General features: G+C 48.6%; 1 protein-coding gene across 5 annotated transcripts in view; it reads right to left on the bottom strand.

Annotated features, from left to right (window-relative positions):
• Positions 1-15,063, bottom strand: part of GTF2IRD1 (GTF2I repeat domain containing 1) — a 69,049-nt gene that overhangs the window by 16,298 nt on the left and 37,688 nt on the right. For 4 of the 5 annotated variants that reach the window (XM_030962504.1, XM_030962505.1, XM_030962506.1 and 1 more), the window contains exons 11-20: positions 13,997-14,117; positions 11,606-11,643; positions 9,888-9,968; positions 8,079-8,168; positions 7,471-7,530; positions 6,867-6,932; positions 5,808-5,991; positions 4,636-4,694; positions 4,398-4,463; positions 3,358-3,441 (exon numbers count right to left, since the gene is read on the bottom strand). In XM_030962504.1, coding sequence (XP_030818364.1) covers positions 3,358-3,441; positions 4,398-4,463; positions 4,636-4,694; positions 5,808-5,991; positions 6,867-6,932; positions 7,471-7,530; positions 8,079-8,168; positions 9,888-9,968; positions 11,606-11,643; positions 13,997-14,117 — 849 coding nt within the window. The remainder of the gene's footprint in view (positions 1-3,357; positions 3,442-4,397; positions 4,464-4,635; positions 4,695-5,807; positions 5,992-6,866; positions 6,933-7,470; positions 7,531-8,078; positions 8,169-9,887; positions 9,969-11,605; positions 11,644-13,996; positions 14,118-15,063) is intronic. The other variant, XM_030962507.1, reaches the window with a different exon arrangement.

Genomic DNA, 15,063 nt, shown 5'->3' with positions numbered 1-15,063 from the left:
GGAAATCCCAACCTCCCTGGCATCCTGGGAGTCATCATGGACTGGCCTGACAGTGAAAATTTTTGACTGTTGTCATCATCATCATCAGTGAATAGAAGGTGGCATGTGCTGAGGAGGCCCCACCATACAACCAGCTACCAGAAAATGAAAAGCAATACACTCTCTTCACTGACACTTCCTGTCATATTGTAGGGACTCAGAGAAAATGGAAAGCTGCCATATGGAGTCACATGGTGTGGAGTCACACAGTGTGTCACAGAAGCTATCAAGGAACACTGTGGATCAAGTCAGGTTGCTGACTGAGCTGAAAGTTGTCCAGCTGCCTCTAGATACTGCTGAGCAAGGGAAATGGCCAGTGCTCTACCTCTGCACTGACACATGGATGGCAGCAAATGCTCTGTGGGGGTGCCTGGACCAATGGAAAATGACCAGTTGGCAGTACAGAGGGAAACCCACCTGGGCTGCTGAAGTGTGCCACAACATTACTGCCCAGGTAGAGAAGTCAGCTGTAAAAGCCTGTCATTTTAGATACAGACATACAGGAGAGTCAGGCTACTGAAGAGTATCACAACAATGGGCAGGTGGATTGGGCTGCCAAGGTTAAAGTATTTCTGGCAGATCTGGCCTGGCAACATAAGGGTGGATTATTTCTAGCTCAGTGACACCTGACACCTCAGGTCATCAAGGAAGAGCTGCAACACACAGATGATTTCGTGATGGAGGTGTGGACTCAACCATGGCCACCACCTGCCAGGTTATCCAAGAATGTGAAACATGAGCTGAGATCAAAGCAAGCCAAGTGGGTAAAGCCCCTGTGGGGGGCAGTGGTCTAAATATAAGCACGGGGAACCTGCCAGATTGATTGCATCATGCTGCCTGAAACCTGCCAAGGCAAGCACTACGTGCTCACAGTGGTAGAAGGCACCAGTGGATGCTTGAGGACCTACCCTGGGCCTCACACCACATCCTGTGCCTTGAAAAGCAGGTCTTGTGGCAACAGGGCACACTGAAAGAATTGGGCTGGGCAATGGGACTCATTTCAAAAATAGCCTCATTGACACCTGGGCCAGAAAGCTTGGGATTGGGTGGGTGTATCATACTCCCTATTGTGGCAGCAGCTCCCTGGCCACAGAGAGAAACAGATAATCTCCCAGACATCATGCTGGGAAAGGCTGTGAGGAGATCAGAGAAAAGAATGAGAAACAATTCTTAACTTGCTGCACCTGCTGTTGTGAACACGTGGAATGTGTTATGGAGATTTGTTTACCAAAGGGTGGGTTCTTAATTAGCCAGTGGTGATGGTGTTTGGATTGGACCAGTGAGGTCCACCTGTATTGTAAATGTCTATAAAAGAGCAATGGGTTTCTTAATAAAGATTAATATTCAGCCTTCTGAAATACATGGAGTCTATGCCAATTATTACCCAGCCAGGGGCCTGCTTGCTAAGACATCTTATCACAGAATCAGAGAATTAATTAGATCAGAAAAGATCTTGAAGATCACCAAGTCCAACCTATGACCAAACACCATCTTATCAATTACACCATGGCATTAAGGGCCACATCCAGTCTTTTTTTAAACACATCCAGGGATGGTGACTCCACCACCTTCCTGGGCAGCTCATTCCAATGCCCAATCACTCTTTCTGTGAAGAACTTTTTCCTAATGTCCAGGCTAAACTTCCTCTGGTAAAGCTAAAAACTGTGTCCTCTCATTCTGTCAGTGGTTGTCTGGGAGAAGAGACCAACCCCACCTGGCTATACCCTCTGGGTCAGGGAGCTGTGGAGAGTGATGGGGTTTCCCCTGAGCCTCCTCCTCTCCAGGCTAAACAACCCCAGTTCACTCAGCCTCTCCTCACAGGACTTGTGTTTTTGATCCTTCACCAGCCTTGCTGCCCTTCTCTGGATGCATTCAAGCATCTCAACGTCCTGCCTGTGCTGGGGGAGCCAGAATGGGACACAACACTCCAGGTGTGGCCTAACCAGTGCTGAGAACATGCAGCAGCCTCTGGGAAAACAGAAAGGTACAATGCACTTCTAAAATTCACACTGACAGCAATGCCTGGGGAACCTTCAAACATTGGGGTCTACATTTAGCAAAGGCCACCTGGTTAGTCAATACCAGTCAGGCTGGCCCTGCCCAACCAAAAACTCCATGTGCTGAAGAAGAGGATGAAGTCCCCATGAAGCATATAGAAAATGTGTTAGGGAAGACAGATTGGATCAGTCCTGCCTCAAACAAATGCAAACCTATCAGTGAGATTGTTTTTGCCCTGTGTGCACTTGGTGGGTGTTGCAGAGGGACAGGGAAACATGATGTGTCCCTCCAGGGAATTTGATATTTGGGTGAGAACAGTTTGTAATGTTGAACACTGTTCAACACTGGCTGCTGAGTGACACTGCCCATAACTGCCATGGCCAATGAGGATGGGCTGCTCCAGATACACCAGCCATGAGCTGGTGATGGAGCAACCAGCCAAAAGCACAGCAGCCCTGTGGAAGACCTCTAAGATGGATAGAACCCATAATCATGGTCTAAATGAACTCAGCAAACATCTTGGACAGATGGCAGTGACTACAGAAATGATATCTGTGCTTGTGGATACACACACACACATGTATATATTTGGAAAGTGTAGAATTTTGGCATGATGTAAGTGGTATAGAATGAGGGGTTCTGGCCAGGACAGAGTTAATTTTTGCAGTAGCCAGGAGAGGTCAAGCCTGGGACCTAGAGTTTATTCTATATCACCTCACATCATTTTCCAGGAATGAGCAAAGGGATCCTTTCTGGTCAAGTATGAGTGGCAGAGGGAGTGGTCAGGTCGTGCTGGTTCCCTCTGTTACTGATATTGTTGCTGTTACTGTTTGTTTTCTTATTCCACGGCTGTTTCCACTAAACTCATATCTCAATAGGTGATTTTTACCCTCTGTGCCTCCAAGTCTCCTCTCCAACCCACTGCAAGGGGAGGGAGAGGGGGAAGGACAAGTGAACGAGCAGTGCATGGTTTGCAATGCTTCAGTGGGAACACTAAGCTGGGGTATAACATTCCTAAACCTCAGCATGGGGAAAATAGCATTTCCCTGCTCCAGGAACAGGGGGAGAAGCATCTTCCTGTCCCACAGTGCTCACTATGGCCTGTTCCTATTCCCTTCCCAACCTCCCACAGCTCCTGCAGCAAACAGGGCCAAATCCCAGACCTGCCATTCCCTCCTGGCCCTCCTAAGTACCAGCAGCTCAAGGGGGAGATGAGAAAAAGTACCTGGCTAGAAGGAATCAGGAGCACAGGGGAGAGATAAAGAGCAAAAAATTAGGAGGGAGTAAGGGGGGGGGAATAAAACAAGCCTGGATTCTCACCATATTTCTTATTGAACAGGTCCTGGACTTGTTCCCGCAGCGTATTAGCAATGTCTATTCTGGAAAGCCTGGCATCATAATTTTCTGTAAAATAAAGAAACAATTATAGATTTCTGCTGGTATATTAAAAGGCACTCTATGACTTTTAAGTAATGCCATTTTCTAATTATAGGAAAGCCCTTATCTTGCAATTAGCTAATCTGTGGAGTGGGTCATTCAAAGTCCTTAAAAATAATCTAAACAGAAATATGTTGGGTTATTTTTCCCTCGCCTGTTTGCTAAGAATAAAAGCCACGTGAAATTGAAGATTCAGTTGTGATAATTACTGGCATTAAAATATAACACACTCCAAAGCCTCTCAGAGAAACCAAAGGCTTTGAAAAAGCTCTCCATCCTTGTGCAAACCCTCACAGGCCCCCGGGGCCCAAGTAGAGATGCCTGAGCAGGGCAGCACTTGCCTGTCCAGCCCACAGGCTTTTCCCCATCACTCTGTCCCCCAGGGGAGCCACCATGCTACTGCCAGCTAAACTCGAGTGGCATTTATACAAACATCACACAGGTGGAAAAAGCCCCAGAAAAGGCAAACCCCTAGGCTTGGAAACTTAATTATGCATCTCACAAGGTCAGACAGGGAGATAAGCCAAGCTGGTTAATTAGGGCACCATGAAGAGCGCTTCAAACCTCTCCTTAGACCTGTGGGACTGCCTGTCCTGGCTGTTCATCTTGTCTTGTAGTTTCCTGTGGTCAGGACAGGGTTAATTTCTGCAGTAGCCAGGAGAGGGCAAGGCTAGGACCTAGAGCTTATTCTGTATCACCTCACATCATTTTCCAGGAATGAGGGAAGGAGTCCTTTCTGGTCAAGTAAGTGTGGCCATCCTCTCATCCCACCTCCTTCTCTCCTCCTTCCCAGCCTTGTCTTGCTCCTCTGCCAACCCCCGGAGCCCCAACACCTGCAGCACTCCTTTCCCACGTGTGTCCCATGCAGCCCCCAGAGCAGGCAGGGGCTGTTCCTCAGCCCCCACGTGTCTCCAGCCCCACACCTTGGAAGCCCTGTCTCTTCACAGCGTCCTCCAGCAGCGCCTCGCTCGAGTCCCTCTCGTCGGCGGCTGAGACAGGGGACACAAGAGGAATTAGGAATCACAGCACTGCCAAGGGGGATGCATGGCAGGGGGTTTCCAGCCAAAAAACAAGGTGGTGAGGGAAGGCTGTAGGAAACCACTCTCACTCCTCTCCTACCTAGACCTTAGCAGCCCAGCTGCTGGGTGTCTCTCAGCCTACCTTTGGCTGCTGGGCTGTCTGACACCGACTCCTTTACGCCCTCCGCCAGCAGCTCCGGTCTGGAAAACAGGGAGAAGCAGAGGGCATGTGAGTGTCCTCCCTGGCAGGGACAAACTGCTGCTCCAGCATCCTCAGGACACCACTCCTACAGCCACAAACCATTCACTCTGTCTGGCTAATTCTATTTAAAAGGTCCTGCAACACAGCAGGAGAACTTTGGACATAGTTTTCATGCCGACAGGCTCTTTAATGAGCTGATGTGTCACTTCTTGGGATGAGATTAAGCAGGTGATGACTGAGCAGCTTAAGTCAGCAGCTACAGACTTTCAGTGGATATGGTCCTGAGCATTTCTTAGGGATGGGAGAAGCTGTGCTTCTTTCAACATGAAGTTGACCCCAAAAATTGCCATTTGGGTACCTAATACTAAAGCTGCATAGTGAGGTGATAGTAGGACTTGTTAACAAGGTGCACTGAAGCTGTGTCACAAAGGAATGGATCTGAGATCAGGACAGGAGGAAACCCTAAAATATGATTGGGCTGACCTGAGAGCTGCTGTTCTGACACCACAAAATCTCCATGCTCCCAGTATTTATTTTCTGTTTCAGTCACCCGAGAACTTTTGGGCGAGAAACTGCCCCCAAAATACCCAAGACATCTTAAAATCCATCTCTGCTGGATCTGTTCTGTCTATCAGGGCAATGCTCTTGCATTACATTGGTTGTGGCTTTTCACAGCCCTCCCACAGTTCTTATGGCTCCCCAGCACAGGGTTGGCATCCTTCCTCATGTCTGCAGCATCCCAAGCGCACATATGCACATCTGGACCTCAGCTGGAGCCACTTTCTGTAGGAAAACCCTCCAGGGCTCCCAGCCCCAGTCCTTGCTCCACATCAGGGCACCCTGAAGTTTAAAGGCCTCTTCACCCATCTTGCTGGGGTGGCCAAACCTTTACAAAAGCAGGTTAAAAACCCAGAAGACACGAAGAGACAGACGAAAACACCATTGCTGCCTCCCACGGATGGCTCCAACAAGGCAACAACCCTTGTCTGCTTCTAATCAAGCAAATTTATTTAAGGTGACCAATTGATGGGTGCTCCCCAGGACACTGCACAGCAGCAGGAGCTCTGAGCACAAACATCCTCCCCAAGGCACAGCCACCCCCCCCTCCTCACCTTTTAATGACAAACTGGATGTTGTTGCTCGCTTGCAGGATCTTCTTCAGCTTTGCGATCCCGAAGCAGTTGGGGCGGCGCAGCAGGATGCCTTCTGGCAAGCCCACAACAAACAGGTCCTCAGGGTACATCAGGAACTTGGAGTAGGGGACTTTGACTGGCTCTGATATTCCTATGGCTTTCGCTGCATGGGGACCCAAGCTCATTAGTTTGCTGGACCTCCATGTCAGGTCTAAGCAACAACAGCACAGCAACCTGCTGAGATCTGTCTAGCAAGTGAATCCAAGGCACAGTGACACCCTCAGGGTGGTGTTATCTTTTTATACTAAAAACTACGTGTACTTTATTTACAATAATTTTCCAATACCTATCACCTATGTTAGACAGCGTGTTTCTACTCTAAATCAATCCAAAAGTTGCTGGAGGGATTCAAGAGGTTTTGGGGAGTTTGTGCCTTGTGGGGATGTCCCTTACACTGGCAGACATGAGATGAGGGGCAGAGCCATGCAGCCACCTGGAGCTGGCTTTTGCATTTTGCATTATCACATCCTGCTTTCCTATAAAGGCTGCAAGCATCTCTCCACAACGCAATGGAACCCCAAATCCAGACCCCCATGGAAACCCCTGGGCTAAGGGAGGAGACAGGGAATGTGCCTGGGGGTGCCCATCAGTCTGTGCAGCCCAGCATGGTGAGGAGTCCCCTTGCTCTGCTAAATACTGCCAAAAGCAGCCAAACAGCCAACACCAAGCCATGCTGTTTGGATAGATGAAAAAACAGCTTTGTGTCGATTTGGCACAGCCGGGTTTTTGATAGCTGGGGAAGGTCACAGAAGTGGCTTCTTTGAGAAGCTGCTAGAAGCTTCCACCATATCTGACAGAGCCAGTCTCAGATGGCTCTGAAGATGGACATGCTGTGGGGTCAGTTAGAGAGGTTGGTACTGCCTCTGTGATGATACATGACACAATGAACAATTGCACCTTCACTCAGCTGCTGGTTTGGAACTGGCCAATGACCAAGCCAGCAGCTGGCATGATGAACATGTGTTAATGTTATCTTACCGTATCGTGAGTTGAACAAAATTTCAACTTGTTTCCTCAAATGACTTAAAATGTCCCCTATACCATCTGCAGGAAAAAAAAACCAAAAAACAAACAACAATACAGAGAAATGCTCTGAGCAACCAGCTGTTACCAGGGCAGGCACTGTGCAGGTGAGCAGCCCCTGCCTGACCTCTGGCAGAGACAGTCATTCACTCTCCATGCCCTCAGATCAGTGCTAGTCCCCTGACAGCAGCCTCCAGACTGATCTCCTAACAAGGAAGGGCAAGGATGCACCTGCTACAGAGCCAAGCTAGCAGCCAGGAGAAAAAAAAACCAAAAAAAAACCCAAAAAAACCCCAACCCCCCCATATATATACATATATATATATACACACACATACATAAGGAAAAGTAAATTCAAGCACAAGAGGAGAAAACAGAGCCCAGGAACACAATGGTGCCCTTCTGTGGGCAGAGGTTTTGGAGGCCAAAGGCTAAAAGCTAAAGAGCTAAAGGCTTTGCTGATACATAGGAAGCTCACAAAACCCAACCTAAAATACATCTGTGTGCATCCATCCTTCCAAAATCCTGCAATGATGCTCAGAGTTCACCAAACACTCACCTGATCCCTCCATCTGCTTTTCTTCGTGTCGAGACTCCTCGCTGGACCCCTTCTCTGCCTCTGCCAAGGAAGAAGAGGGTTAGCAGCAGCAAAAGCAGACAAGACATGAGCAGGAGTTCTCCAGATGTCCTGCAGCCTGCTCCCTCCCCTCACTAAGCTCTGAGCAAGTGTCCCAGCAGAGGCTGGGCTGGTACCAGCATTCCAAAGGCAGGATAAATCCAGTGCTTCCATACAAGAGGGCTGCCCACGCTTTGGCATGGGCTCCCTGGGAGAGGAGAGACCCAGCAGGAGCAAGGGCAGCCACAGGACCAGTATGTATCCCACAGGGAAATTCCAGGGGTGCTCTGGGCAAAGGGGCTTGGGTTTGCAGCATGCTGGAGCTGGAGAGAGGATGGGAAGGAGCAGCAGTGCCAGAAAACCCACCAGTTTATGCAGCAAACCCACCAGTTAGTCTGTCAGAGCTCCCGGCTGGCCTCACTGAGGCCAAGACCCTGGAACTGGGTCTCAAACTCCACCACTTTGCATCATAAATGGTATTTACTCATTTCTGACACTTGCATGAACACCCCTCCTACCCTGCAGTCTCCCAGATGCTTCACTTGTGGTACCTGCTCCTGTTTCCAGGATGTATCTTGACTCCTCTGAGGCCACGTGCGTGGGCACTGGGTCATGCATTTCCACTGAGGCAGGGGATCGGTCTGCGGACAAAAACCCAGGGCTCCTTTTGTTCTGACACCAGTGAGACACTGTCCCCAAAACAGCCCTCAGAGGGTCCCAGCCATCAGCAAGGACTGAGCAAAGGGCCCCCCACTCCCAGGAGCCCCACATATCACCAGAAGATGCTCTGGAGATGCATCTGCCTTCTTCCTCCCAGAACCACCCAGAGCTCACCCCTGACACAGACCTGACCTCTTGAAAGAAGAAAAAATCTCTTCCTAACCTCCACAGAAGGTGAAGAGCAAAACTGGTTCAAATTATTTACTTGGCTTAATTCCATCTAGACACTCAGTTTTGACTTAAAAAGTGAATGCTGCTTGATTTAGCTACTACATGGGGTAGGAAAGGGTTCCACTAATGCTGCCTTTCTCAACAAAATCAACCCTCTTTTGGTTTCCCTTACATTAAATCTGTCTCCTCAAGTGCTAGGCTGTCCAATGTCCTCAAACACCCACCCAAATTCAGCTTTAAATGAAGTTTCAACTATTTATATACTTCAATCAGGTTGCTTCTGACCTCACAGGATAAATAATCCCAATTTCTCCCTGTAGGTGAGCACCTCTTTTCTATTACTCCTCCTCCTTGCCTTCAGCTGTATTCCCCCTGATTCAACTTGATCTTCAAATAAGGCCAGAAAAAGTGGACTCTGGACTTGAGGTATGATCTCCCTGGCACTGGCCAAGTGGTAATTCTTCCCATTCCTCCCTTGGACCTGCAGCTTACCACGTATCAACTTTCTTCTCTTCCATTAGCTGCCAAGTTGAAAAAGAAAATCTTTGATCTACCACTCTACCTTTGATCTACCACTATACCTTGCTCCTTCTCCTTCCCCTCTAGTAACCATAGATAAGTCTATTCTACACCAATCCTGGAGTGACCCCTCAACTTTCACCTTACTAAGGGGACTGCTACAATTTAGGTGCAACAACTGGTGTGGTGGGGCCTGGTGTCACCGCTGTCCACAGATTCACTCACCCTCAGGCATGTTAGAGTTCTGTTGTTGCCCTCACTCTGTGGAGCTTATTAATTAATGGTTGTAAAGCACACCAAAAATGCAAACTGCTAACAATCCATTCATTAAACCCTGAGGACCATCCTACCATTTGCTGCACTGTCCAGGACAGCTAAGGACAGGAAAACTGATTCTCCCAGCTGCCCCTCAAGCATGTCATCTCCATCACAACCCATTGCCACTGACCCCTCTGGGCTGAAATGTGGGGAACTCCCCCATCAGTGTCAGCAATTCCAACACATTTTTAGCATGTGCTGAATATTAAACCTGCCTAGTATTAGACCTATTAGACCTTCCTACTATTAGTTTTTATGAACTCTTCAAACCAGGCTGGCTTTCTTAATGAAGGATCTCTTCCAAAGCATCCTGTACTCAATACCTGGGATCCTCCACATGAAGCAAAGCAGCAAACCAGGCTCACTTTCTCCAGGGGAAAGGCAAGATAGGACAGCAATGAAGGAGAGAGAAAAACAACAAAGAGCCCTAAAACACCTTCCAATGCTCCCAGAAAACCTCAGTATGTTCCTGTGTCAGCTAAGGAAGACCATTGCAGGTATGTGAGGGAACCTTACATGCTGGGAAATACACTGCAAATGCCTCTTCTCAAAGCAAAATGCTGAAACATGATGCTGAAACATGAACCCTGCCTGGGCAGCAGCACTGCACCCAGAGGTACCCCAGCAGCTACCTGGTACGGTGATCTGGATGATGTTCAGCTCGTCTGGTTCGATTTTGATCTGCCTGATCCCACCTAGCTCTCCTGAGGTACCTATGGGGAAAGGCAAGGGAAGGTGATGGGGTCTCTGGTGTCGAGATGACCCCAAGGTGTCAGAAAGTCTCTTTTTCCCAGCCCTGAGATCAAAGAAGTAGTCAGGATTCCTCAGCTCTGGTTCTCAAGGTTGTTTATTATTTCTTATCTTTAAGATTCTTTCTGAGATCTGTCCAGCAGGTCGCGTTGAGGCACACTGACACCCTCAGGGCAGTGTTATCCTTTTATACTAAAAACCACATGTACATTATTTACAATAATTTTCCAATACCTATCACCTGTGTTAGACAGTCTGTCTCTACTCTAAACCAATCCAGAAGTGCCACCATCACAGCAGAAGATGGAGGACAAGAAGAAGAAGGGGAAAGACAGAACATGCCCAGATTCCTCCATCTTGCCTCTTGAACCCCCATTCTAAAACCCCCAAAATTCCACTTTTTCACTTTGTGATTAATTCACTATCATCCTATTCAAACTCTTCTGGCTTGTACATCTTCATACAAAGTTGGTAATTGCTTCCATGGGCTAAAATCAAAGGCACAGGTGTCTTTGACTCTGTGCCCACATCTCTGAGCCCCCTGCCAGGGTCTCTAGTCCTCCAGGGCAGTCAGATCAATGTCCTGGGCTCTGACAGGAAGGCAGTCACCAACAGGATCCAGCAATCTGCCCAACACAGCACCAGGGCAGGGACAGCTGTCAGTCCAGTACCAGCTGAGCTTGCCACAACAACAAGGATTCAGTCAAGTGGCCCAGCAGCATCAAGCCCACAGCATGCAGGTACCCAAAGGGACACCTGTGGGCATGGCTTCTGCAAACAGCCTGGCTGGAGGAGCTGCTGGTGCCCACAAACTGGCAGCTGGACCTTGTGAAATGCTCATTTCCTGGCTTTCTTCACTTTAAATGAACTGGGCCACCAATGGATGTTGGGAGACACCAGAGGAGCTGTCTGCAGTGGGTGGCTCCCAGCAATTTTAATGCTCCCAAACTCATGCCTGGAACTTGCCCCTGTTCTGACTGAAGCTGTATCACACCAAGATGAGACCAGCTGAACCCTGGTGAAATTCAGTGTGGTTTCAACCCCAGCAGATGAAAGCCTGTGCTGACCAGCTGCCCCAGGAGGAGGCTGTCCCAGGAAGAGGCTGCCCACAGTCCTCAGCCCAGCCTCCTCTCAAGATAAATCTCCTCACTTTGGGTGGGACAGATTGACTGCAAGGCACTGAGTCCCAGCTTGCAGCTTGGAGAGGCAAGACAGCATGGCTTGGTGTGGTGTTTCAACGGGTCCAAGCCCCTAAATCTGTGGAAAAGCACTTCCTTTTCATTCATGGTGCTCAGAATACCAACACTGCTGACTTCTCACTGGTGGCTTTCAAAGGAACTCAGAGAGTGAAGACTTCCTTTAGCTTTGCACTTAAGCACATGCTTAAGTCTCATTACTTCAATTTGTGCATTTTTAGGCCCCAGCTGGAGGGTCAGAGGGTAAGAGCCTTCCTCTCTGCACTGATCAAATAGATAAAGTCCTTAGAGAACTGCACTGAGGTGCAATCAGGCAACTAAACATTCAAGTTACTTTGCAGGCATCTTTCTCTAGAGTCCCTCAAATAACACTGTCTTGCAAGAGAAAATGAATTATTCCTCACCTGGTTCACAGCCTTCAGAAACATTACACTTCTCAGACCTGAAAGGGAAAGGCAGACAAGAAAGGTGGACATGGTGTAAGAAAAGAGAGAGCTTAAAACACAGTGGTGTGCGAACTGAGCCTGGCAGGAGGGACAAATGCTGCCTGGCATCACAGAGGGCTGCAGGAGCTACAGGGCCACCACAGCCACAGCCCCAACAGTGGCAGAGCATCCATGGCTGCAAGGTCTGTGAGCTTCTCTGGAAATGAGTCCTGCTCTCAAACCCACCCTGCTCCTGCACCCTTGCCTTGCCTCCTCACACCCATGGATGGAACTGCAGCACAGAGCTCCTGAACACAAGAGAGGTTGTTTTTCAGCCCAAAACTTGGTTGGCTCCATCCCTTTGTGACACAGAGCAGTGTATAAGTATTACTGCAGTGTGGTTACTCATGGAGGTAAAAAATAGGGAGAAAGGAAAAATCAATTGCTTTGGTAAATATTTATTCTGTTCAAAGCTTTTCTTTACTGAAAACTGGGCACTATCCCAAATTCCCATCTACAGTTAACTTCACATGCTCAGGAGTTTACACAACTTGTTCTGCATCTAAATGAGATTATTTTGCATTCCCAGGATGCATGTGCTTTCCTGTCTCTCTCTTGAACAAGGACAACCACAGCCCTTTGGCAGTAAGGGACCTAAAGAACCACTCTTGAAAAAGCACTCCTGCACAATGTTGGCCCTGCAGGGGGAAGGAAAATCCTGTTGGCTCAGGAGGGATGTTCAAAAGCACTTCTCACTTGCCTAAACCCACTCAGGAGAATCACCAGAACAAACCACAAACCAAGCCATGAGTGCTCTTGAAATGTTCTTCCTAAATGTGGGAAGGCAAAAGGGGTCATTGGTCTGGAAGGCAAATATACTACCTGGGAGCCTTGGGAAGGGTTTTAAACTCTCCCACTTCGGGTCAAAGCAAACCTTTCACCAAGGAAATCTGGGGAAGGGCTTCTCTGGGGAGTGCATTACACCTCACAGGGTCTGGCCCTTCTCCTGGAGTACTGGACACTGCACTTTCCCTGGAGCAGGACTCTGACCTGGGGAGTCCATTCCTATGGACACACTCCTACCGAGGCACAGAGGTTCCTCATTTGCAGAAAGAAAATAAAACCAATCTCCCACAAACCCTCCTTTGAAGCTGAAGATACCCAGAGAGCTGGAGACAAATGCCAGCCCTGCAGACCGGGCAGCTCAAGAGGTCTCTGCCCTCCAAAATTGTGATATTTCAGTACTGCCAGGCTCACCCATTGAGGTTCTGCTGTCCCAGACATGCTTTAAGGGAATGCAGCAGCCACATCCAAAGGAACAAACCTGAAACAGCACTGGGGAGAACCAGAAGAGACCCAGCCTGTCACAGGTTCATGTCATCAAAAGGCCAAGAAAGAAAAGGAACACAGGAGATGTCATGGATGGGACAAAGTTACCTTATTTCCCTATCCTGACCTGCACAGCTCAGCAACCACACAGCTCTGTGTGAAGCCCAGCTGGTGGAGCTGTCAGTGCTGGGCAGTGAGGCTTTGTGCCAGAGAAGCTCAGGAGCATTCTTCACTCCATTGGTGTAAGCAAGGCTGGGAGAAGGTTCCTTGTCTTATAGCAGTTCATAATACTATAAACTGCTGCCCTGCCTCTCTTCCTTAAAGTGATTTTAGAGGCTAAATTACACCTTGCTTCCACTGAATTAAGAATGAAGGAAACTGGGCTATAAAGAGACAAATACCTCCTGGATCTCCCAGTCTGGGTTGGAAAGCTGTATGCTATGTGATATATGCTCCACAGGTGCTGCCAGCATGTTTTGGACCTGTCTAGCTCATGGCACAGTTGTAACAGAAAGAGGAACTCTCATAAAAAATCTCCTGCCCTGCTGGACTGTATAACCCCACCTTCATTAAATGTTAGGCTCCTTGTGAGCTTTCTAAACAAGCAACACTTAATGAGCAGGATGTTGTTACAGTGTGGGCTGAGGGTAAATCCTTCAGGTCATGCATTAACACCAGAGACAGTTCCAGCAGATAATCCCAAACATGGCCCTCATTTCATCAGTTTTGCTCAAAATTAATGATTCCAAACTTTTGACTTGCAAAAAGATGGGGCTGCTTGCCCTCCTCCTGTGCTGACTGACTGACTACCCCATTGCAGTGGGATTTTAGGGAGGCAGGAAAGCAGCACCAGTTTAGCCACTCACCTTCCCATTATGGACTTACAACATCTCCCTGATGCTCCAGCTACTGAATCACACTCATGGCACCCTCCTACACCCACTGGACATTGCTGATGAACACATCAGTAACCTGCTGTGCACATTAATGACCCTCTGAGGGATGTCACTTTACAGGGAACAGGACAGAAGTCCCACTTACCTGCTGTTGGCCTGAGAGGTCCCCCCCAGTTCCAGCGTGGCCCCACGGTGAGGCTCGGGGGAGATCTCCCGGGGAGGGCTGGAGGGCTCCAGCTTGGTTGGATCTTTGGTAAATTTGCTTCCTGTTGCCAGGTGTGCATGGTGGGTTTTGGGAGAAAAGCAAAACCAGGATTAGCAACTGGAGGTGCCAATGTCGCAGCTTGTTCCCCTCCTAGCCCCAGAGCTGAGGTCAGGGTAGGGGAGCAGGTTTTCAAGTGTCACCTGCTTGCAAAGACAAGGGTGTGATTCTACTGGGTTCACATGTTGAAATATTAGCAGGTCATTTGTTTAAACCTCTCCATAACTATGTGTGTGCTGGAAAGCCCTGCCAGCAAAGAGCATCTCCAGAAAGGGCTGGCTGATAGGAGAAGGATTCCAGGAGGTAGGGACTAAGGTCAGAAAACCCAGAAATATCCCAGTGTTCCAGAAGAAAGCCCCAAAGTGAGGAGAGCCCTGTCCCAAGGGAGGGGATGTGCTGCACTGGATGCCAGCTTGGCAAAACACAGAGTAGCAGAGACACAGGCAGCCCTGTCTCACAGCTCCAAACCCACCAAGCAGCAGGAGAAATCCCTGTCACAGTGACACAGGGAGGGACAGAAGCATCCTGCCACCATAAAAAACTTCCTCTCTCCCTTCCCTGCTCCTCAGCAGCCTGAAAGGAGCTGAAATGAAGCCTCATCAATGACCTTGGAGATGGTAAGAGTAATCTGAAGGCAGAGTACGAAATAAAATCAGGCAGGGAAGTGAGCAAAGAGCTGAAGATGAGAGAGTGAGACTACATTGTGAGGCTGCAGAAACCACAAGGTGTCTTGTTAAACAGCTGTTATCAAAGCCCTTTGCTGGTCTCAAAGCACCATTACAGTATCCTCATCCTTCTGAAACATATTCCATCTATGGGAACCTGATGCCACTTTCCTTTTTATTCCAGCCTGTGAGAAAGGGCAGGGCTCTGGCAATAGGATCAGCAGAAACACAGAACCTTAAAAAAACTATTTATCTACTGACAGTCCAAAAGGCTCCTTTTAATTT

The sequence above is a fragment of the Camarhynchus parvulus genome, chromosome 19 (genome assembly GCF_901933205.1).
Source record: "Camarhynchus parvulus chromosome 19, STF_HiC, whole genome shotgun sequence".
Taxonomy (NCBI): domain Eukaryota; kingdom Metazoa; phylum Chordata; class Aves; order Passeriformes; family Thraupidae; genus Camarhynchus; species Camarhynchus parvulus.
This window is presented reverse-complemented; position numbering and strand designations above follow the sequence as displayed.